Source organism: Pseudophryne corroboree, chromosome 3 (genome assembly GCF_028390025.1).
Source record: "Pseudophryne corroboree isolate aPseCor3 chromosome 3, aPseCor3.hap2, whole genome shotgun sequence".
In the NCBI taxonomy this organism is placed as follows: Eukaryota; Metazoa; Chordata; class Amphibia; order Anura; family Myobatrachidae; genus Pseudophryne; species Pseudophryne corroboree.
In genome coordinates this window covers 9638367-9662691 of record NC_086446.1, presented here as the reverse complement: position 1 = coordinate 9662691, position 24325 = coordinate 9638367, and the positions used below count along the sequence as shown (strand labels likewise).

At 48.9% G+C, this 24325-nt stretch overlaps 1 protein-coding gene across 2 annotated transcripts in view; it reads right to left on the bottom strand.

Annotated features, from left to right (window-relative positions):
• LOC135056955 (zinc finger protein 271-like) overlaps window positions 1–22825 on the bottom strand; it is a 31040-nt gene extending 8215 nt beyond the window's left edge. The window contains exons 1-5 of one of the 2 annotated variants that reach the window (XM_063962747.1): window positions 22660–22825; window positions 18055–18212; window positions 9872–9950; window positions 9656–9753; window positions 8926–9514 (exon numbers count right to left, since the gene is read on the bottom strand). In XM_063962747.1, coding sequence (XP_063818817.1) covers window positions 8926–9514; window positions 9656–9753; window positions 9872–9950; window positions 18055–18126 — 838 coding nt within the window. In that variant the 5' untranslated portion in view covers window positions 18127–18212; window positions 22660–22825. The remainder of the gene's footprint in view (window positions 1–8925; window positions 9515–9655; window positions 9754–9871; window positions 9951–18054; window positions 18213–22659) is intronic. The other variant, XM_063962746.1, reaches the window with a different exon arrangement.
• Window positions 22826–24325: the final 1500 nt, after the last annotated feature.

The following is a 24325-nucleotide window of genomic DNA, read 5'->3' as shown; positions in this document are numbered from 1 at the left end:
TCCAGTGGCACTGTGGGATCTCAACGTAGTTCTGGGATTCCTCAAATCACATGGGTTTAAAACCAGTCAAATATGTGGATTTGAAGCATCTCACATAAAAAGTGACCATGCTCTTGGCCCTGGCCTGGACCAGGCGAGTGTCAAATTGGTGGTTTTTTCTCAAAAAAGCCCATATCTGTTTGTCCATTCGGACAGGGCAGAGCTGCGGACTCGTCCCCAGTTCTCTCCCTAAGGTGGTGTCAGTGTTTCACCTGAACCAGCTTATTGTGGTGCCTTGCACCTACTAGGGACTTGGAGGACTCCAAGTTGCTAGAAGTTGTCAGGGCCCTGAAAATGTTCCAGGACAGCTGGAGTCAGAAAATCTGACTCGCTGTTTATACTGTATGCACCCAACAAGTTGGGTGCGCCTGCTTCTAAGCAGTCGATTGCTCGTTGGATTTGTAACACAATTCAACTTGCACATTCTGAGGCAGGCCTGCCACAGTCTAAATCGGTTAAGGCCCATTCCACAAGGAAGGTGGGCTCATCTTGGGCGGCTGCCCGAGAGGTCTCGGCATTACAACTCTGCCGAGCAGATACGTGGTCAGGGGAGAACACGTTTGTAAAATTCTACAAATTTGATATCCTGGCAAAAGAGGACCTGGAGTTCTCTCATTCGGTGCTGCAGAGTCATCCGCACTCTCCCGCCCGTTTGGGAGCTTTGGTATAATCCCCATGGTCCTTTCAGGAACCCCAGCATCCACTAGGACGATAGAGAAAATAAGAATTTACTTACCGATAATTCTATTTCTCGGAGTCCGTAGTGGATGCTGGGCGCCCATCCCAAGTGCGGATTATCTGCAATACTTGTACATAGTTACAAAAATCGGGTTATTATTGTTGTGAGCCATCTTTTCAGAGGCTCCGCTGTTATCATACTGTAACTGGGTTTAGATCACAAGTTGTACGGTGTGATTGGTGTGGCTGGTATGAGTCTTACCCGGGATTCAAAATTCCTCCCTTATTGTGTACGCTCGTCCGGGCACAGTACCTAACTGGCTTGGAGGAGGGTCATAGGGGGAGGAGCCAGTGCACACCACCTGATCCTAAAGCTTTACTTTTTGTGCCCTGTCTCCTGCGGAGCCGCTATTCCCCATGGTCCTTTCAGGAACCCCAGCATCCACTACGGACTCCGAGAAATAGAATTATCGGTAAGTAAATTCTTATTTTTTCCCACTTTGTTTCCTGCAAACTTTTCCTTAACAGGGTATTACAGCTAACCACCATGACTGCAAAGCAATTCTTCTTTTCTTTATTGCGCGTTCTCATAGAACATCACTTGAAATGTCTTTGATTAAAATAGGTTCTTGGAATGTGGGGGATATAAACTCCCAAATGAAATGAAAAAGATTATTGTACCTGAATAAGCTCCACCTAGATTTGGTCTTTCTGCAGGAGATGCATTTAGTGCCACAAGAAATTCTTAAATGAAATATGCTTGGTTGGTCTGCTGCGGCCTCTGCTCTCTTCACGTCAAAAGGTGTGTCTTGAGTTTGGGTGAGAAAGCAGTTACAGAGTGAAGTACTGACTGCTGTATTGACCCTACTATTGTTGGTGATGACCTGAATCTTCTCGCCTTTAGATAAATGGAAAGCAACTTCTCTTCTAGATTACGTAGTCATCTCCCAAAGTTAGGTATCTAATTTTCTGCTCAGTAAATATTACTGACCAATGTTTGGAGAGCTAGACACCCTCCAAAGATTCCTACTGCCTGTCAGCAGCTCATGTCACTTTGCCCCTGAATAGACTACATACTGATGGCTAACGCATTGTTTTCAAGGGTGTTGGCTACAGAAAACTCAACCAATGTGTCTTTCAGATCACGCACTAGTCTTGGTTTCCCTTTCCACCAAGACAAAGGTACCTTTATATAATGAAGAATTCAGACTTATCTTTGGACTTCTAGGGCATTTACAAAAAACGAATGAGGCCTTTTGGGAGGAGGTCAGACTTAATATCCAGCATGAACAGGAGGACCCTCTTTTAATTTAACAAACTTCTAAGGTGGTTGTTAGAGGCTGCATAATTATATACACATCCCAGTGTCACAAAGAGTTTCTGGACTTGTATAAACTTGCTAAGACCTCTTTAATGTACGGCCTACTTAAGAGCTAAAAACCCAATTTCATTATGGGAGACAGCTTCTCCTTTCAAAGGGATTGCAGATTTTATAAAATTGGAAACAAATTGAGGTGCCTTCTCTCTAACCTCCTGAGGCACTGTCACACATTGGGGATCGCGGCCACCGCGCTTACCCCTGCGTGTTCGCTGGCTTCTCTGGGTTCCGGGTCCCAGCGTCTGGCTGGCGCTGCTCCCGCCGGTCCTCCGGAGCGTGGGCGCCGCCATTGCACCCGGCGTCCACATAGGTGTTGTGAGCGGGTGACGTCACTTGCTCCCCTCTCCGCCAATCAGGGTGAAGCGTGAAGTTCAAAAGCGGACGCCGGTCTGTGTCCGGCGCCTGAGTATCGTCTCTCTACTGTAACGAACGCCAGTGCTCCTGGTAGCAGCGTGTTTTCTTGTGGCTATACTCCAGCGCCTCCTGCATCCAGGGTGTCTTCCTGCAAGCATAGTTCCCAGTGTTCACAGTATTCAGCATGTCTTATGGGTTGAACAAACTTTAGTCTTTTTGGTCTTCAGCATCGCTCACAAGTCCTTCATTCTTCTGTGTGCTCCAGCATCGCTCCCAAACCTGGTCACATCGATTTCTTCAGCATCGCTCACAAGTCCTTCATTCTTCTGTGTGCTTCAGCATCGCTCCCAAACCTTGCCACATCGATTTCTTCAGCATCGCTCACAAGTCCTTCATTCTTCTGTGTGCTTCAGCATCGCTCCCAAATCTTGTTACATCGATTTCTTCAGCATCGCTTACAAGTCCTTCATTCTTCTGTGTGCTTCAGCATCGCTCCCAAATCTTGTCACATTGATTTCTTCAGCATCGCTCACAAGTCCTTCATTATTCTGTGTACTTCAGCATCGCTCCCAAATCTTGTCACATCAATTTCTTCAGCGTTCTACACGAATTATAATTGCCAAGTAGTTCTGCATGAGGAAGATCTATATCCGTCCGTCCCTACTCCGGCCCAGCTGCAGTTCCTCTTCCCAACCATCGGAAAAACCCCCGAGTTCTCAACTACTTCAAACCAGGTCAGTGACAGTATACTCAGGCCTAATGGACCTCGCCTTTATCAGGAGATCGTCCAAGTACGGGATAATTGAAACTCCTTTCTTGCGAAGGAGTATCATCATTTCGGCCATTACCTTGGTAAAGACCCTCGGTGCCGTGGATAACCCAAACGGCAGCGTCTGGAACTGATAGTGACAGTCCTGTACCACAAATCTGAGGTACTCCTGGTGAGGAGGGTAAATGGGGACATGCAGGTACGCATCCTTGATGTCCAGGGAGACCATGTAATCCCCCTCGTCCAGGCTCGCAATAACCGCCCTGAGCGATTCCATCTTGAACTTGAACCTTTTGATATAAGTGTTCAAGGATTTTAAATTTAAGATGGGTCTCACCGAACCGTCCGGTTTCGGTACCACAAACATTGTGGAATAGTAACCCTTTCCTTGCTGAAGGAGGGGTACCTTGACAATCACTTGCTGTGAATACAGTTTTTGAATAGCCACCAACACCGCCTCCCTGGCAGAGGGAGTTGCCGGTAAGGCAGATTTTAGGAAACGGCGGGGGGGAGACGTCTCGAATTCCAGCCTGTACCCCTGAGATACTACTTGAAGGACCCAGGGATCCACTTGTGAGAGAGCCCACTGAGCGCTGAAATTTCTGAGACGGGCCCCTACCGCACCCGGGTCCGCCTGAGCAGCCCCAGCGTCATGCTGTGGACTTACCGGACGCGGGGGAGGACTTCTGCTCTTGGGAACTAGCTGTGTGCTGCAGCTTTTTCCCTCTACCTTTTCCTCTTGGCAGAAAGGATGAGCCTCTAGCCCTCTTGCTTTTCTGGGGCCGAAAAAAGGACTGTACCTGATAATACGGTGCTTTCTTTTGCTGTGGGGTAGCCTGTGGCAAAAAGGTCGATTTTCCAGCAGTAGCTGTGGACACGAGGTCCGAAAGACCCTCCCCAAATAGTTCCACCCCCTTATAGGGCAAAACTTCCATGTGCCGTTTCGAGTCGGCATCGCCAGACCATTGCCGAGTCCATAACCCCCTTCTGGCGGCAATGGACATAGCGCTTATTTTTGATGCCAGCTGGCAAATATCCCTCTGTGCATCACGCATGTACAAGACGGCGTCTTTTATATGCTCTATCGTCAGCAAAATATTGTCCCTATCCATGGTATCAATATTATCCGACAGGGAATCTGACCACGCAGCAGCAGCACTGCACATCCAAGCCGATGCAATCGCTGGTCGCAATATAATGCCCGTGTGTGTGTAGATAGCTTTAAGGGTAGTTTCCTGCTTTCTATCAGCAGGTTCTTTTAGGGCGGCCGTATCCGGAGACCTGGGGTATTATCAGAAATGTGTAAAACATTTTTCATTGCCTCAATCATGTAACGGGTGGACCTATTGGAGGGTACACTAGTCTCATCGTCGTCGACACTGGAATCGGTATCCGTGTCGACATCTGTGTCTGTCACCTGAGGTAGCGGGCGTTTTAAAGCCCCTGATGACATTTGAGACGCTGGAACAGGCACAAGCTGAGTAGCCGGCTGTCCTATGTCGTCAAACCTTTTGTGTAAGGAGTTGACACTGTCACGTAATTCCTTCCATAAGTCCATCCACACAGGTGTCGACCCCGCAGGGGGTGACATCACATTCACAGGCATTTGCTCCGCCTCCACATCATTTTCCTCATCATACATGTCGACACAGCAGTACCGACACACATCAGACACACAGGGAATGCTCTGACAGAGTACAGGACCCCACAAAGCCCTTTGGGGAGACAGAGGGAGAGTATGCCAGCACACACCAGAGCGCTATATACCACAGGGATATCACCTATAAAGAGTGTTTTCCCCTTATAGCTGCATATATATATTATACTGCGCCTAAATTTATGCCCCCCCTCTCTTTTTTACCCTTTCTGTAGTGCAGGACTGCAGGGGAGAGCCAGGGAGCGATCCTTCCAGCGGAGCTGTGAGGGAAAATGGCGCCAGTGTGCTGAGGGAGATGGCTCCGCCCCTTTTTCGGCGGGCTTTCTCCCGCTATTTTAATATTTCTGGCAGGGGTTAATATACCCAATTTTAGTCTGATTACCCTACATTAATTACTACTAGATGATTCTAATGTATGTGGCTTTGTTAGTCTACCCATCTATATGGATATGGTGTCACACTGTTTATATGGTTGCTAAGACACGGAGAACCGTGTGATTCGCCCCTGTCTGTGTTTAGTTGTCCTGTAGATCATATGTCTCTCTGATGACTGGATGAGCAAATCACGTGATTTTTACACGTGTTTGCGTTCCATTGACTACGGCTTGATACTTCCGCTTCCGCCGGCGTGCGTGCCACCAGTGGCGGCGGTCGGCAGCGCGGCTGGTTATGTTGGATGGAATTACTGATTATATGTAATGAACTAGATGGCGTGAACACGGGGCATTAGGTAAGGGTCTTTTAGATAGTATATACCTGTCTGTCTTTTTATCATGTGATGTCATATGTGGGTATTCCGGGTTTTATATGTAACACTATGATGATTACTGTGGCTATAAATGGGTGAACTGTGTGTGTATCATTTGAACCTTGAAGAAGGTCCAGTAAGGACCGAAACGTCGGTGTGATCAGTATGTCTATGCCACATTAAACCCTGATTGATTAAGTGATTTGACTGGTGAGTGCACTCTTTTCAAGATTTATATATATATATATATATATATATATATATATATACATACATACATACATATACACATACACATACACATATACATATATACACACCTCCCTACATAGGATATCTATTGCAAGTCCACTTCCACATGTGTAAGAATTATAGATGATTTTGGCTAGGATACTCCTGAGGAAGTTGGACTCTCATTTAACCAGTGAAACGCGTTGAGCTTGTTTTTGACATCACCCACTAGGATTCCACTCCACATTTATATTCTTGGAACTCTTTGGAAACTTCTGGACATTCATCTACCACTGTGAACTTTGCAAAACAAACATCCTTCCGGCATATCCCTGCAGCTTCAAATGGACTTTTCCTAAGGCTGATGCTGTACCAGGGAATCATCAACTTATCCGGTAAAACTATATTGCTCCACAGTGACTGCATTTTATTGGAATTTGTCCTAGCCAAAATCAGGGTTTCCTGGCCATTACGGGTGATCTCCATGGAGCTCCAGAAAACCACTCAGCTTGTTTTAAAGCTGAGCTTTTCCTCTCTCTTCCAATGCCACTTTTAAGTTTGAGGCTGGAAAAGAAAGCATTCCGTTTTTGGGGAAAAAGTCTGGGGGAATGCATCAGCCTGCACAGCCATGGATTCCCCCCTCCTGGGACACACAACAGTTACAAACAATAAACAGTGCTGAGGGTGTTGGTGTATAGCCAATGATAGTATTTTTTAAATTTATGCGTCACTGTATGTATAGTTCGTGTTAATTTGTAATATGTGGTGCAATATGAGGTCATGTTTTGTGATGAATGAACATGAAGTTTTGTACACTGGTATGCACATGGTAACCATGGTTACTCTGATTACAGCCCCAACGCGCTGGCTGGTCGGACTGGGATGTCGTCACTTCTGGTGAGACAGATCCGGAATACGGGCGACGCAGTTGGAGGTTGAGTGGAGCGTCCTCGCGGGTAAAGGTATTTAAGCACTGTTTATTGTTTGTAACTGTTATCCTGACGAAGGGGCTGCGTACCCTGAAACGTAGAATCTAACATTAAATGGTTAATGCACTTTATCAAGTCTCTGAGTGCTGCCGCTTTCGGGATAGTATATATACACACACATTTAAATGCATTATTTTGTTTTATTTGTACTGTGCCCAGCACTCAGCGCTGGGCTCCCTTAACCCTGCAGCCTGGCTGCTAGGTCTCTCTCTCTGTGTGCTGGAGGCATGGGGGGCTGGCTTCCCCCATCCTCCAGCCTGCCTGTGCACACAGCCTGACAACGGGGTCCAGGGTGCTGGCTCTCCCTGTTCCCCCAGTGCGGCCTTCCCTCAGTGGCCTCGCCGCAGCATGCGGCGCACCCCCCGCTCGTCCCGGCCGCTGTGGCTCTGTGTCTTTCTGAAACACTGAGGGGCCAGGAGCACAGCTCCCGGTCCCCAGCTTCCAACACCCTACATGCATAGGGAGCCGGATAGCGTGGTCCCCCCTGAGCGGCGCACCCCCCAGTAGCGGCCCCTACACCGCGCTGCAGTAGAAGCCGTTCTCCCGGCTGCGACGGCCAGCACAGAACGCTAATGCTGGGGGCGCGGGAGCGGAGCTCCTGGTCCCAAGCTGCTGGCTTCCAGCCCTCCTCGCCGCCAGCGCAGCACACAGGAGCCGGAGGTCCCAGACTCCCAGCCGCCGCGCCGGGCGGCCACAGCAACCTCCGCTACCCGCCGTGCCAGGGGGGTTAACACTTCACTGCCGTGGCCGCCGGAGAGGGTCCGGGCCGCGGCAGTGTGCCAGCATTAAGGAATACATTTTTAAAATACACGGTGCCTAGCGCCAATACAGTTTAAAGATGGAGTCCAGCGCCAGTACATTTGAAAAGTGGCGCCAAGTGCCTATTGTTTGTCAAAATGGCACTGGCAGCTGAGGGTTATCCCTTTCAGCGCCGTGGCCGCCATTGGGGGGGGGTGTCGCTCCGACCACAGGCGGGGTATATGGGGGGGGGGGGGGGGGGGAATCGGAGTATCCAGGGAGCTATAAGCTTAACTGTGTGGTGCCCAGTCAACTCCTACCACCTACACCCAGATGTAAAGACTGTGGATCACTATGGACCCTGATGAAGAAAAGTTAATGTTTGTTATGATACATAGCCGCAGACTGGCACGTGTTCCCATGCTGACCCCTGTCCATTGCTGAGAGCACCTACAATAGGAACATGAGCGTCAAAACTGGACCATGGAGCAAGGGAAGAAGGTGGCCTGGTCTGATGGATCACATTTTATTTTACTGCATGTGGGTGGCTAGATGCAGGTGCGTCATTCACTTGGAAAAGGGTTGACACCAAGATGCACTATAGGAAGAAGGTAAGCTGGCGGAGGAAGTGTGATGTTGTGACCAATGTTCTACTGGGGAACTTTGGGTCCTGGCATTCCTGTGGATGTTACTATGACACATTCCACCTACCTAACCACTGCTGCAAACCAAGTACACCCCTTGATGGCAACAGTATTCCCTAGAGGCAGTGGACCCTTTCAGTAGTATAACGCGCCCTCCCACACTGCATACATTGTTCAGGAATGGTTTGAGAAACATGACAAAGAGCTCAAGGTGTTGACTTGGTCTTCAAATTCCCCAGATCTCAAGCCGCTTGAGTGTCTCTGGGATGTGCTGGAAAATCAAGTCCAAGTCATGGAGGCCCCACCTCGCAACTAACAGGGCTAACAAGATCTGCTGCTAACATCTTGGTGCCAGATACCACAGGATCCCACCAGAACTCTTATGGCTTCAATGCCTCAATGGGTCAGAGCTGTTCTGCTGCCACAAGAGGAACCTACACACATCTAAGCACCTCAGCCTTAAATTCACTTATATTGCCTTTAAAAAGACTAGGACATAGTATAAACAAGCTGGTGTGCTCTGAGAGTGTGGACACTTATCTCCTACTGCCCCGGGGATCTGGGACATATTTTTTATCATTGTGTTTTAGAGTTTGACGCCTGGTATTGCTGTATCTAATACATGGCTGCTGTTGCCACAGAGGACTAAATACAGCATTTTATTTATGTGACTTTTCTGCAGTAAGTGATTATTACTCACCTGTGCTGATATCTGTAGGGATTTCCTCCTCCTTACATTGCTGATCACCCATCACATACGTCTCTTCTTCTCCCTCTGTATCTTCTGCCTTCATATCACTCACATACGTCACTTCTTCTCCCTCTATATCTTCTGCCTTTATATCAGTCACACACGTCTCTTCTTCTCCAACTATATCTTCTGCCTTCATATCAGTCACATACGTTTCTTCTCCCTCTGTATCTTCTGAATTGATATCAGTCACATACGTCTCTTCTTCTCCCTCTATATCTTCTGCCTTTATATCAGTCACATACGTCTCTTCTCCACCCTCTATATCTTCTGCCTTCATATCAGTCACATACGTCTCTTCTTCTCCCTCTATATCTTCTGCCTTCCTATCAGTCACATACGTCTCTTCTTCTCCCTCTATATCTTCTGCCTTCCTATCAGTCACATACATCTCTTCTTCTCCCTCTATTTCTTCTGCCTTCATATCAGTCACATACGTCTCTTCTTCTTCCTCTATATATTCTGCCTTTATATCAGTCACATACGTCTCTTCTTCTCCCTCTATATCTTCTGCCTTAAAAACCATCAGATCTTCACCCTAAATAACCCACACATCAATAACACTTTAATAGTACCTAATATTTAGATAAAACAGAAGAATATAAGACACACAGCTTCTGTACAAATTATATAGTGACAGTCACTTTGGTATATTGGGGAGACCCTAAATCCCACCTACCTGATCCTCCTTTGGGATCCTGTGATTCTCCTCTGTACAGTCCTGGGAATACAGAGGACGGGGACATCTCTCTGGGGTATCTCTGTTACTGGGTCCATCTGTAGGAGACACACAGTGATTGAGTGCAGTGTATATATGTGATTATCAGATGATGTGTGTATATAGGGGCCCCCATACCTGGTCTCCCCTGTACAATACATGACAGTCTCCTCTTACCCAGTGATGTGAGGGGCCGGTGATTCTCCATCATCACGTCCTTGTACAGACCCCTGTGTTCCTCTATATACTCCCCCTCCTACATGGAGACATAGACAGTGACATCCTCACACTTTATAAGAACCTGACACACACAATGATACAGTCATCACCCAGACACATTCCCTGGTGTTACTGTGTAAATAGGATTTTAATTACCTACCGGTAAATCCTATTCTCATAGTCCATAGAGGATGCTGGGGTCCACATTAGTACCATGGGGTATAGACAGGTCCACTAGGAGCCACTGGCACTTTAAGAGTTTAATAGTGTGGGCTGGCTCCTCCCTCTATGGCTCTCCTACCAGACTCAGTCTAGAAACTGTGCCCGAGGAGGCAACATGCTTCAAGAGAAGGATTATACACAGATATTGGCGAGATTCATACCAGCTCACACAACAAGGCAAATCCAGCCAACATGCCGGAAAACTCAGCAACAGCTGAAACAGTACTGAAACCAGTAAAGAAACGCAGTATTTAACTAAGAACAAAGCAGTACTGAACCAAATAACCACTGCAGGAGAACGAAGCGCTGGGCGGGCGCCCTGCATCCTCTACGGACTACAAGAAAAGGATTTACTGGTAGGTAATTAAAATCCTATTTTCTCTTATGTCATAGAGGATGCTTGGGTCCACATTAGTACTATGAGGATGTACCAAAGCTCCGAGAACGGGATGGAGAGCGCGGAGCGCGGAGGCTCCTGCAGCACTGCTTGACCAAACTGTAGGTCCTCAGAGGCCAAAGTATCGAACTTTTAGAACTTGGCAAACGTGTTCGTCCAAGACCAAGTAGCTGCGACCAAGTAGAGTGAGCCTTAATAGATTTTGGACACGGCAACCCTGCCGTAGAATATGCATGCTGTATAGTGAACCTGATTCAGCGAGAAATTGTCTGCTTAGAAGCAGGATAGTAGTCCTCTTCACATAGGTCTTCAAAGCCCTCACAACATCCAAGGACTTTGATGCAATTGAGGAGTCAGTAGCCACTGGCACAACAATAGGTTGGTTGATATGAAAAGCCGGCACAACCTTAGGAAGGAACTGTTGACGCATCCTGAGCTCCGCTCTATCTTCATGAAAGATCAAATAGGGGTATTTACAGGACAAAGCCCCCAATTCCGACACACGTCGCGCAGAAGCCAAGGCCAACAATGTGACAGCCTTCCATGTGAGAAACTTGACCTCAGCCTCCTGTAAAGGCTCAAACCAATCCGATTGCAGCAAATGCAACACCACGTCAACGCCACAAAGGGAGGCTGGATGAGCAGAACCCCTTTCAAAAAGGTCTGAACCTCAGGGAGGGCAGCCAATTGTTTCTGGAAGAAAATGGATAAAGCCAAAACTTGGACCTTTAAGGATCCCAACCATAGGCTCATATCCACACCTGCTTGCAGGAATAGGAGAAAACGTCCAAGTTGAAACTCCACTGCAGGAAATGTCTTGGATTCACACCAAGACACATACTTTTTCAAAATTTGATGGTAATGTTTAGACGTTACTCCCTTCCTAGCCTATATCAGGGTAGGAATAACCGCGCACGGAATACCCTTCCGAGCTAAGATCTGGCGCTCAACCACCATGCTGTCAAACGTAGCCGTAGTAAGTCTCGATAAGCGAATGGCCCCTGTAGTAGAAGATCCTCCTGAAAAGGAAGAGGCCTTGGATTTTCCAGCAGTAGATTCAGCAGATCCGCGTACCATGCCCTCCGTGGCCAGTCCGGAGCAATGAGGATCGCCTGAACTCCTGTTCTTTTTACAAGCTTAAGAATTCTTGGAATGAGCGGAAGTGGAGGGAACACATAAACTGACTGGAATACCCACGGTGTCACCAGGGCATCCACCGCCACTGCTTGTGGGTCTCTCAACCTAGAACAGTACCTCCGAAGTTTCTTGTAGAGACGCGAGGCCATCATGTCTATTTGAGGTACGCCCCAGCGACCGGTCACCTCTGTGAACACCTCCAGATGGAGGCCCCATTCTCCAGGATGGAAAGTCCGCTTCCCAGATGTCCACTCCCGGAATGAAGATTGCCGACAGCGCCACCGTGTGCCTTTCTGCCCAAAGGAGGATTTTTGTCCCCTCTGACATTGCAGCTCTGCTCTTCGTTCCGCCCTGTTTATTGTAGGCCACTGTCGTTACGTTGACCGACTGCACCTGAATGGCCTGATCTTGCATAAGGCGTGCTGCTTGAAGAAGACTGTTATACACGGCGACAGATGTATCCTCTGGTGCATGTGTAGGTGAGATCCCGACCACTTGTCTAGGAGATACAGTTGGAAAGACCGAGCATGAAATTTTCCGTACTGCAGAGCCTCGTAAGAGGCAACCATCTTCCCCAGAAGGCGAATGCACTGATGAACCGATACCCGGGCAGGCTTCAAGACATCCTGGACCATTGTCTGTATCACCAACGCTTTCTCCGCTGGCAGAAACACCCTCTGCACCTCCGTGTTGAGGATCATCCCCAGGAAAGACAGCCTCCTTGTCGGCTCCAAATGTGACTTTGGAAGGTTCAGGATCCAACCGTGCTCCCAGAGCAGATGAGTCGTGAGAGTAATGGACTGTAACAACTTCTCCCTGGATGATGCCTTTATCAGCAGATCGTCCAGATATGGAATTATGTTCACTCCCCGTCTGCGAAGGAGAACCATCATCTCTGCCATCACCTTGGTGAAGACCCTTGGTGCCGTGGAGAGACCGAATGGCAGTGCCTGGAACTGATAGTGATTGTCTAAAGCCCAGTACTCACGGGCCGATCAAGGAGAGATGCGTGCTGAGCGAACCGCTCAGCACACATCTCTCCTGCCGCTCAGCACAGCGCGATCTGTGCTGAGCGTGCGGGGGGAGACGGGGGGGCCGCTCACTTCACCCAGCGGGTGAAGTGAGCGACCCGCTAGATTGGCCTGAGTACCCCCCTTAACAGTGCAAACCTGAGATAAAAGGCTGGACAGGTTAGGTTGTGTGATATACCCTGAGGAAGGATGATAGATCCGAAACGCGTTGGTACCTGCTTTTTGTGAAATAGACCCAGGTCTGTAAGTTGTTCCATTTGCCTTATTCATCCCCATTTGGAGATTTACGAAGTCACTCCTTGGTAATCTTTTTTGGGGGGCATGTGTTGGAAACAACTCTAGACCAGAGGATCGATTCACCCTTTTTTTTATTTTCTGTTTTTATCTGTTTTTTAATTGTTGTCTGGAATAAATTCCCCTTTTTTTGAATCTACGTACAATTCTTCTTTATACTCCATAATTGGTATTGGTCTATCTGCATCCATCCTGCCGAGTGTCGATGGTGGATGACATAAGGAATCACAACGGAGCTGGAAGTAGAGACGTAGAACAAAAGAAACCTTTTAAGGAACATAGGGCCCAGACTGGAGGTGAGTGTCTCACATATGGGCTAGGACGTTTATCATTATAAGGAATGAGACCAAGGGTGACGTAAAGAAACCTTTTGATGTACATCCCGCATGGTGTGGAGGTCAGTCTTGAGGTGCGAATCCACCTATAAAAGAGGAATCTCGACTGGCTGTGAAATTTCCATACTAGACTCTGTATTTGGGCAAAGTGTACATCTGGATTGTTCATATATATAGCGGCGCCTGAGGACTACTCAAAATTTTCCTTTTGTGTATAAACCTGAGATAAGCCTGATGTGGCGACAGATGGGAATGTGGAGGTACGCATCCTTGATATCTAGGGACCCCCTTCTCCAGACCTGAGCTCGCCGCCCTCAGAGACTCCATTTTGAAATTGAACTCCCTTAGATAAGGGTTTAACGATTTCAAGTTCAAAACTAGCCTGACCGAACCATCCGGTTTCGGTACCACGAAAGGTTCGAATAGTAACCCTTGTTATGCTGATGAGGTGGAACTCAAACAATGACCTCTGACTTTTCCAAGTTTTGGATGGCTTCCTGCATGATAGCCCTGTCTGTCAATAAAGCTGGCAAGCCCGATATGAAGAATCGGTGAGTTGGGAGATCTTGAAACTCCGGTCTGTACCCCAGGGACACAATATCCTGTACCCAGGGATCCAGGCCGGACGACACCCAGACGTGGCTGAAACGTCTGAGTCTTGCTCCCGCCTGTCCGTCCTCCAGGCTGTGCGGTCCACCGTCATGCTGAGAATTTTGATGTACCAGAAGCAGGCTTTTCAGGTGCAGGTTTTTTGGATTTTGCACGACCTCCTCTAAAGATGGTAGGGGGCTTGGACTTTTTTGTCTTAGCGGCCCAAAAGGACTGCGATGCAAAGGAAGAAAAGGGTTTCTTCGTAGAAGGCGGAGCTGAGGGAAGAAAAGGTGACTTACCTGTGGTTGCCGTGGAAATCCATGCAACCAACGCTTCCCCAAATAGATCCTGACATGCGTAGGGTAGGGTCTCCACACTCCTCCTGGATTCCACGTCTGCAGACTATTGGCGTAGCCAGAGTCCTGTTAGGGTCTCCTGCCCTGTGCTGCCACGTCGTCATGGCAACCGGGAGACAAGTGCTAGCGGAGTAACCTGAGCGCAGCTGATACTCCGGTTCGGGTCTTTTGCTGTGCAGTGGTTATAGGCTCTGTGCACGGCAGGGGATCCGGTGCTGGTTTTTGTGCTCACAGTCTGTGAGGTCTGAGTGGGGCGTGGACAGCACCTGCTTTATAAGGCCTCTTCTCAGTTTAAGCAGATGCTGCTGAATCTTTGTTGGTTAGTCAGTTCCTGAAAGTTAGCCAGTACTGTGTAGCTTTGTATTTGTTTGTTGCTTACTGCAAATAGGCCTGGGGATTTGGTATTACACTCTGCCAATCCAGACCTAGCAGTAAGACTGGAGTCAGTCGTTTAGCTTGCTGGGGTTCTGTTACTACTCTGTGAACTTAGCAAGTTTGCGGCTGTATTCTAAGACTTGCCTGTCTAATCCTGTCTCACTGTGCTAGGTGTCAGGGGTCAGTTTAGTGGCAGTAAGCTGAACCTGTGCACTGCAAGTGAGAATTAGGATTGTGGAGACTCTCCTTGTGTCTATCATTCCATCTCTGACCAAGGAGTTTACTGCCACACCCGTTGGTAACCCTTTAGGGTTTTGCTGTTGCCCTTAGCAACAGCATTTCGGGTTCTCTACGTATTAAAACACAACATCTTGCTTTTCCCATCTGAGCATTTCTAATACAAGGGAGATACCCAGTTCCTTAGCCTCTGGGCTTCTCTGTTCACTTTGTGTGTATTTTGCTACCCTATCACCTTCTGTGTACGTTATGTCATATTCCCCAGTCTGTCTGTTAGTCCATTTGTTTTGCATACCTATCCGTTCAGACACCAGTACATTCCTGCAGGCACTGGTGTGCATAACAAGTCCCCTGCGAGCTGACACAGACATGGAAGATATTCTTGCAGCCAGCGTACCCAGAGCCTTCATGGATTCCACCATGAACCCCGCAGAATCCTGTATGTTACGTAAAAACAGTTCAATATCACTTCTATAGCAGTGTAAATGGATTTGAGGGTAATGTCAATCTTACGATCAGCCGGTTCTTTTAACGCGGTAGAACCCGCGACAGGTAAAACCACCTTTTTTGACAGCCTGGAGACAGACGCGTCAACTACAGGAGGGGTCGCCCAACTTTTCATATCCTCTTCAGGGGAGGGAAAAGCAACCAGAATCCTTTTGGGAATCTGGATTTTTTTCTCTGAGTGTTCCCAGGATTTAACAAATATAGCGTTTAATTCTTTAGACACAGGGAAGGTTAGCGAGGCTTTCTTATTGTCTGTGAAGTAAGCCTCCTCAACCTGCTCAGGTGGTGTGTCAGTAATGTGTAACACATCTCTAATGGCCTCAATCATGAGCTGCACCCCCTTTGCAAGTGATGCCACCCCACTCAGCACATTCCTATCACCAATTGCCGTATCAGAGTCGGTATCCATGTTATCTTGCATAATCTGGGCAAGTGCACCTTTCTGTGGGTATACGCTAGGGGATTGAGAAGGAATAGGAACGGAACCTGACCAAATTGCCATAGACTTCTTTAAAACCTGAGTTTCAGTCTCAGTATGGGCTACCCTAGTAGAGATCTGAGAGATCATCCCCTTAATAGACGTCAGCCATTCTGGCTCGATAACAGGAATCTGAGACAAAACATTACATTCCTGGGTACATGGAATGGATTCCTCTGGAGAAGAAACGTCCTCTGCAGCATGAGACACAGAGTCCCTGGACATGGTTATGTGAGAAAACATACACCCACACACACAGGAAAATGTCACAGTTTCCCCCCAAATCCTTCAGAGAAGCTCAGAGCTTGGAACCAGTACACACAAAGCGCTTCCCTAGGTAGATATAATACAACTACCTAGCGCTGACTGTGTACCTTAATTAGACTTCACAGTAATTACACAGCCTCCCCTTCCCCCTTCTACAGCCCCCTGGTACTGCACAGGATAGCTGGAGTTGCTTGAAGGGACAGCTCTCCCTGTCAGCGTCACTGAAGTGGAACTGCAGGCAGGAAAATGGCGCTGGTGAGCTGCTGGGTCCGCTCTGAGGAGAAGCTCCGCCCCTTGAACATGGCGCTGCTTCCCGAACTTTGTATCTTTATACTGGCCTATGGTATGTTGCTGGCAGCGTTACCAAGGCCCATGACAGCGTGAGTCACCAGTGTAGGGCACAGGCGCTGGCTCAGGGCGCCCCTCACAGTGTACCGCTGAGCCTCCAGTGCGCGGTTAATACCGCGCTCCCACCCTGGTGCCGCCATCTTCACACCAGCTTGTCAGGGGTGCCGGTAACTCACTCGCCACCGGAATCTTCTGGCTCTGTTAGGGGGTGGCGGCATGCTGCGAGAGTGAGCGGTCACCTGGGGTGGCTAACGATCATCACCCTCAGGAGCTCAGTGTCCTGTCAGCGGAGATAGTGTCCGCCCTGCGGGGTCTGAGCCACTACTCCCTCCCTTAGTCCCACGAAGCAGTGAGGCTGTTGCCAGCAGCCTCCCTGGGCCCAAACTAACTCTTAGAAAAACAATACAACTAAAGAAGCTCTAGGAGCTCCCCTAGCTGTGACGGGCTCTTCCGGGCAAATTTTCTAAACTGAGTCTGGTAGGAGGGGCATAGAGGGAGGGGCCAGTCCACACTATTAAACTCTTAAAGTGGCAATGGCTCCTAGTGGACCAGTCTATACTCCATGGTACTAATGTGGACCCCAGCATCCTCTAGGACACAGGTTCTCAAACTCGGTCCTCAGGACCCCACACGGTGCATGTTTTGCAGGTCTCCTCACAGAATCACAAGTGACATAATTAGCTCCACCTGTGAACCTTTTAAAATGTGTCAGTGAGTAATTAATACACCTGTGCACCTGCTGGGTTACCTGCAAAACATGCACTGTGTGGGGTCCTGAGGACCGAGTTTGAGAACCACTGCTCTAGGACGTAAGAGAAATTTTACATTCCCAGCAATCACCTCTCCAGTCATCAGGCAGACACGTCTCCTGGTGTTACTGTATAATGTCCCATTCCCAGCAGTCACCTCTCCAGTCATCACCCAGACACATCCCCTGGTGTTACTGTATAATGTCCCATTCCCAGTAGTCATCTCTCCAGTCATCACCCAGACACGTCCCCTGGTGTTACTGTATAATGTCCTATTCCCAGCAGTCACTTCTCCAGTCATCACCCGGACACGTCCCCCAGTGTTAGTGTATAATGTCCCATTCCCAGCAGTCACCTCTCCAGTCATCAGCCAGACACGATCCCTGGTGTTACTGTATAATGTCCCATTCCCAGCAGTCACCTCTCCAGTCAGCACCCAGACACATCCCCTGATGTTACTGTATAATGCCCCATTCCCAGCAGTCACCTCTCCAGTTATCACCCAGACACAACCCCTGGTGTTACTGTATAACGTCCCATTCCCAGCAGTCACCTCTCCAGTCATCAACCAGACACATCCCCTGGTGTTACTGTATAATGTCCCATTCCCCGCAGTCACCTCTCCAGTCATCAGCCAGACACATCCCCTGGTGTTACTGTATAATGTCCCATTCCCAGCAGTCACCTCTCCAGTTATCACCCAGACACAACCCCTGGTGTTACTGTATAATCTCCCATTCCCAGCAGTCACCTCTCCAGTCATCACCCAGACACATCCCCTGGTGTTACTGTATAACGTCCCATTCCCAGCAGTCACCTCTCCAGTCAGCAGCTGAATGATCTTGTTGGCGAGTTCCAGGATCTTCTGGTCATTGGCTCTCTCATGCATCAGTGAGTGAGGTAGAGGCACCGTGATGCTCAATTCTCCAGACACACGAGGAGGGATGCTGGGTGTCTTACAGGATATCTTCTACACTAATGTGTAACAGAGAGAGAAATATGAAAATGGAACTATTTGCTGTTGTATACAAAGGCCTAAATAACATATACAGCCTCTATTCTATCTGTTACCATGTCCTAGGTACAGTCTATAGTAAAGTGTATAGCATTTACTGGGCTGTCTCGAGTCCTCAGCCGGCCACCATGTATGTACCATTGGCACAGGACGTAGTAGCGCATATAGCAGGATGTGGTGGGAGAATCAGAAAGGGCCAGAACACAAATATATATATATATATATATATATATATATATAAACATTTTTTAGTGAGATCCGTTACTAATCATCGTCCCATCTACAATATTCACTTCCGATGACAATCTGAGTTTATATGATGACCATATATTTTATAACCCCACCACCTGGAGACAGCACATGCACATCCCCAATAGCAGGCCTGAGGTTATACGATGACCAAATATGGAATAACCCCACCACCTGGAGACAGCACATGCACATCCCCAACAGCAGGCCTGAGGTTATACGATGAGCATATATGGGTTGCGTATGCGTGACCAGCGGTCAAGAGACCGCCGGTCAGCATACCTCCGCCAGGATTCCAGCAGCGGAATGCCGGCGGGTGGGGGGTCAACGCAACAAGCCCCTTGCAGGCTCGTTGGTGACTGCAGGCTCTATTCCCACTCTATGGGTGTCGTGGACACCCACGAGTGGGAATCGTCCCTGCTAGTCGGCATGCAGACTGTCGGGATTCTAAGGGGGCAGGATGTATAAGGAAGTGTTGTGACCATCGGCCTCCTGACCGCCAGTCACATAACTACATACCCCATATATAGCATAACCCTACCACCTGGAGATGGCACATATACATCCCCAATAGCAGACCTGAGGTTATACGATGACCATATATCCGGCATGTCCAAACTGCGGCCCTCCAGCTGTTGAGAAACTACACATCCCAGCATGCCTTGACACAGCTTTAGCATTCTCTGACAGAAAAACTGTGTCAGGGCATGCTGGGATATGTAGTTTCACAACAGCTGGAGGGTTGCAGTTTGGACATGCCTGCCATATATGGTATAACCCCACCACCTGGAGACAGCACATGTACATCCCCAATTGCAGGCCTGAGGTTATACGATGACCATATATGGAAAAACCCCACCACCTGGAGATGGCACATACATGTCCCCAATAGCAGACCTGAGGTTATACGATGGCCATATATGGGCATAATACCAACTGGAAACATCACATATACATCCCCTATAGAAGATGAGCATGCTGTAATGGAGATGTGAGACAGATGTGGGCATGCTGTGGTGGGAGATGAACTACAGACGGGCATGCTGTGGTGGGGAGGTGAGCTAGAGATGGGCATGCTGTGGTGGGCGGTGAGCTGGAGAAGGGCATGCTGTGTGGGAGGTGAGCTGGAGAAGGGCATGCTGTGGTGGGGAGGTGAGCTAGAGATGGGCATGCTGTGGTGGGGAGATGAGCTAGAGATGGGCATGCTGTGGTGGGGAGGTGAGCTAGAGATGGGCATGCTGTGGTGGGGAGGTGAGCTAGAGATGGGCATGCTGTGATGGGAGATGAGCTGGAGACGGGCATGCTGTGGTGGGAGGTGAGCTGGAGACGGCATGCTGTGGTGGGAGGTGAGCGGAAGACGGGCATGCTGTGGTGGGAGGTGAGCTAGAGATGGGCATGCTGTGGTGGGAGGTGAGCTAGAGACGGGCATGCTGTGGTGGGAGGTGAGCTGGAGACGGGCATGCTGTGGTGGGAGGTGAGCTGGAGATGGGCATGCTGTGGTGGGGAGGTGAGCTAGAGACAGGAATGCTGTGGTGGGAGCTGAGCTAGAGATGGCCATGCTGTGGTGGGGAGGTGAGCTAGAGATGGGCATGCTGTGGTGGGGAGGTGAGCCAGATGTGGGCATGATGTGGTGGGAGGTGAGCCAGATGTGGGCATGCTGTGGTGGGAGGTGAGCTAGAGACGGGCATGCTGTGGTCAGGACGTGAGCTAAAGATGGGCATGCTGTGGTGGGGAGGTGAGCTAGAGTCGGGCATGCTGTGGTGGGGAGGTGAGCTAGAGACGGGCATGCTGTGGTGGGAGCTGAGCTAGAGATGGCCATGCTGTGGTGGGGAGGTGAGCTAGAGATGGGCATGCTGTGGTGGGAGGTGAGCTAGAGATGGCCATGCTGTGGTGGGGAGGTGAGCTGGAGACGGGCATCCTGTGGTGGGAGGTGAGCTGGAGACGGGCATCCTGTGGTGGGAGGTGAGCTAGAGATGGGCATGCTGTGGTGGGAGGTGAGCTAGAGATGGGCATGCTGTGGTGGGAGGTGAGCTAGAGACGGGCATGCCGTGGTGGGAGGTGAGCTAGAGACGGGCATGCCGTGGTGGGAGGTGAGCTAGAGACGGGCATGCTGTGGTGGGAGGTGAGCTAGAGACGGGCATGCTGTGGTGGGAGGTGAGCTGGAGACGGGCATGCTGTGGTGGGAGGTGAGCTAGAGATGGGCATGCTGTGGTGAGATGTGAGCTAGAGAGGGACATGGTGTGATGAAGAACATGTTTCCCAGAACACGGACTGTTAGTAAATAACACTATAGCCCTTAGCCTTACTCAGAACGAGAGTACCATACTCTATGTGTAACGTGTATATGATACTGTTGCGGGATGTATGTATGTAGGTAGCTGTACCATGCAACACCTGCCCATTATATACCCTCATACCCACACAGTGTCCATGATACACCCTCATACCCACACAGTCTCCATTATACACTCACACACCCACGTCCATGATACACCCTCATAACCACACAGTGTCCTGCATACACCCTCATACCCACGTCAATGATACACCCTCATACCCACACAGTGTCCATGATACACCCTCATACCCACAGTGCCCATTATATGCCCTCATACCCACAGTGTCCATTATACGTCCTCATACCACAGTGTCCTGCATACACCCTCACAGTGTCCTGCATACACATTCCCTATACCCACACACAGCACCCAGCATATATACCCACCCTAATACACAGTGTTTATTATAAACCCTTCATACCCATAGAGCCCAACATACCCACACAACACTGGTGTCCACCATACGAACACCATCATGCTCCACACAGTGATCATTATACACACCCCTACACCCACACAAACAGCACCCAGCATATTACCCTCTTACATATTCCACACAACCAAACAGTGCCCAGCATATATACATCCCATACCAAAAGTGCCTGGAATACACACAAATTACCTATATTCATACTGCATGGCACAAACACCTGCACCCATAGTGACCGACACATACACACCATGTACTCATAGCATCAGGCACCCCTACAACCCCCCCCCCCCCCCCAATACTAATAGCACCCGGCGCACATACACCCCCTATATCCATAGTGCCCGCCACCCCCCCCCCACACCTATAGCGCCTGCCACACCCCCCCTATACCTATAACGCCCAGGACACACCCACTATATCCATAGTGCACGTCACACACACACACCCCCTATGCACATAGCACCCGGCACACACACCCCCTATTCCCATAGTGCCCGTGTCACACTCCCCCTATACACACCGATCACACACATACACGCCCTATACACATCGTCACACACACACCCTATATACATAGCGCCCGGCACACACACCCTACACCCATAGCGCCCGGCACACACACACACACACTCCATATACACATAGTGCCCAGAACACCCCCCCCCCCCTATACTCATAGCGCACGGCACACGCACACCCTATACCCATAGCACCCGGCACACACACACCCTATTCCCATGGTGCCCGGCACAAACACCCTATACCCATAGCACCCGGCACACACACACCCTATTCCCGTAGTGCCCGGCACAAACACCCCATACCCATAGTGCCCGTGTCACACTCCCCCTATACACACACCGATCACACACAAACACGCCCTATACACATCGCACCCAGCACACACACCCTATAACCATATCGCCAGGCGCACACACACCCTATACCCATAGCGCCCGGCACACACACACGCTATACCCATAGTGCCCGGCACAAACACCCTATAACAATAGTGCCCGTGTCACACACACCCTATATACATAGCGCCCGGCACACACACACCCTGTACAAATCACAGCCAGCACACACACCCTACACCCATAGCGCCCGGCACACACACACTCCATATACACATAGTGCCCGGAACACCCCCCCTATACCCATAGCGCACGGCAAACACACACCCTATACCCATAGCACCTGGCACACACACACCCTATACCGATAGCGCCAGGCACACACACACCCTATACCCATAGTGCATGGCACACACACCCTAAACCCATAGTGCATGGCACACACACCCCCTATACCCATAGTGCCCGTGTCACACACACTCCTATACAAATAGCGGCCGGCACACACACAGTGCAGGAACACACATACCTGTCACACAGCAACCGCCATTTTGCCGTAGTCCCAGCGTGACATCAGCTGCCGCAGAAGCAGTGAAGAATAGGAGGCGGCGGCCATGTTCGCAGTGTCCTATAGTACCGGACACCTCTGTGTCATACGGTCTCTCCCCCCGGTGGCCGCCAGCAGCAGCTGCAGCAGCTAGAGGGCTCTATGTACACACAGCCTGACGTCAGACTGAGACAGGCCGTCACTAGGGGCAGAGTAGTATGTTCCTGCAGTCCGGCGGCCATGTTGTTGTCGCCGAGACTCCGGTATTGTCACTCTCCTCCCCCTCCATGGGGCTGCAGAACACTGGGGGCTCCTGTCACTCAGATAATCCCCCTGTAATAGAGTGTCAGCTCCTGGGGTGAGGCTGCTGCCCAGTCTGTGTGTATTATACAGGGGAAGCAGCCTGTGGTGTCTAGTTATTTTTATACAGGAGGAGCAGCATGTGGTGTCCTGTTGTTGTTATTATTATTATTATTATTATACAGGAGAAGCAGCCTGTGGTGTCCTGTTATTATTATTTTTATACAAGAGGAGCAGCCTGTGGTGTCCTGTTAATAATAATAATAACAACAGGACACCACAGGCAGCTCCTCCTGTATAAAATAATAACAACAGGACACCAAAGGCTGCTCTCCCTGTACAATAATAATAATAACAGGACACCACAGGCTTCTCCCCCTGTATAATAATATTAATAACAGCACACCACAGGCTGCTCCCCCTGTATAATAATAATAATAATAATAATAATAATAACAGGACACCACAGGCTGCTCCTCCTGTATAATAATAATAATAATAGGACACCAAAGGCTGCTCTCCCTGTATAATAATAATAATAATAATAATAACTGGACACCACAGGCTACTCCCCCTGTATAATAATATTAATAACAGGACACCACAGGCTGCTCCCCCTGTATTATAATAATATCAATAACACGACACCACAGGATGCTCCTCCTGTATAATAATAATAACAACAGGACACCACAGGCTGCTCCTCCTGTATAATAATATTATTATTATTATACAGGAGGAGCAGCCTGTGGTCTCCTGTTTTTGTTATTATTATTATTATTATTATTATTATAATTATACAGGTGGAGTGTCCTGTGATGTCCTGTTGTTGTTGTTGTTGTTGTTGTGGTGGTTATTATTATTATTATTATTATTATTATTATTATTATACAAGAGGAGCAGCCTGTGGTGTCCTGTTATTATTATTATGCAGGGTGAGTAGCCTGTGGTGACCTGTTATTATTTTTATACAGTTGGAGCAGCCTGTGGTGTCCTGTTATTATTATACACGGGGAGCAGCCTGTGGTGTCCTATTATTATTATTATTATTATAATACAGGAGGAACATCCTGTGGTGACCTGTTGTTATTATTAATATTATTATTATACAGGAGGAGCAGCTTGTGGTGTCCTATTATTATTATTATTATAATACAGGGGGAGAAGCCTGTGGTGTCCTGTTATTAACATTATTCTACAGGGGAGCAGCCTTTGGTGTCCTGTTATTATTATTATTGATATGCAGGGGGAATAGCCTGTGGTGTCCTGTTATTATTATTATTATTATACAGGAGGAGCAGCCTGTGGTGTCCTGTTATTATTATTATTATACAGGGGGAGCAGCCTG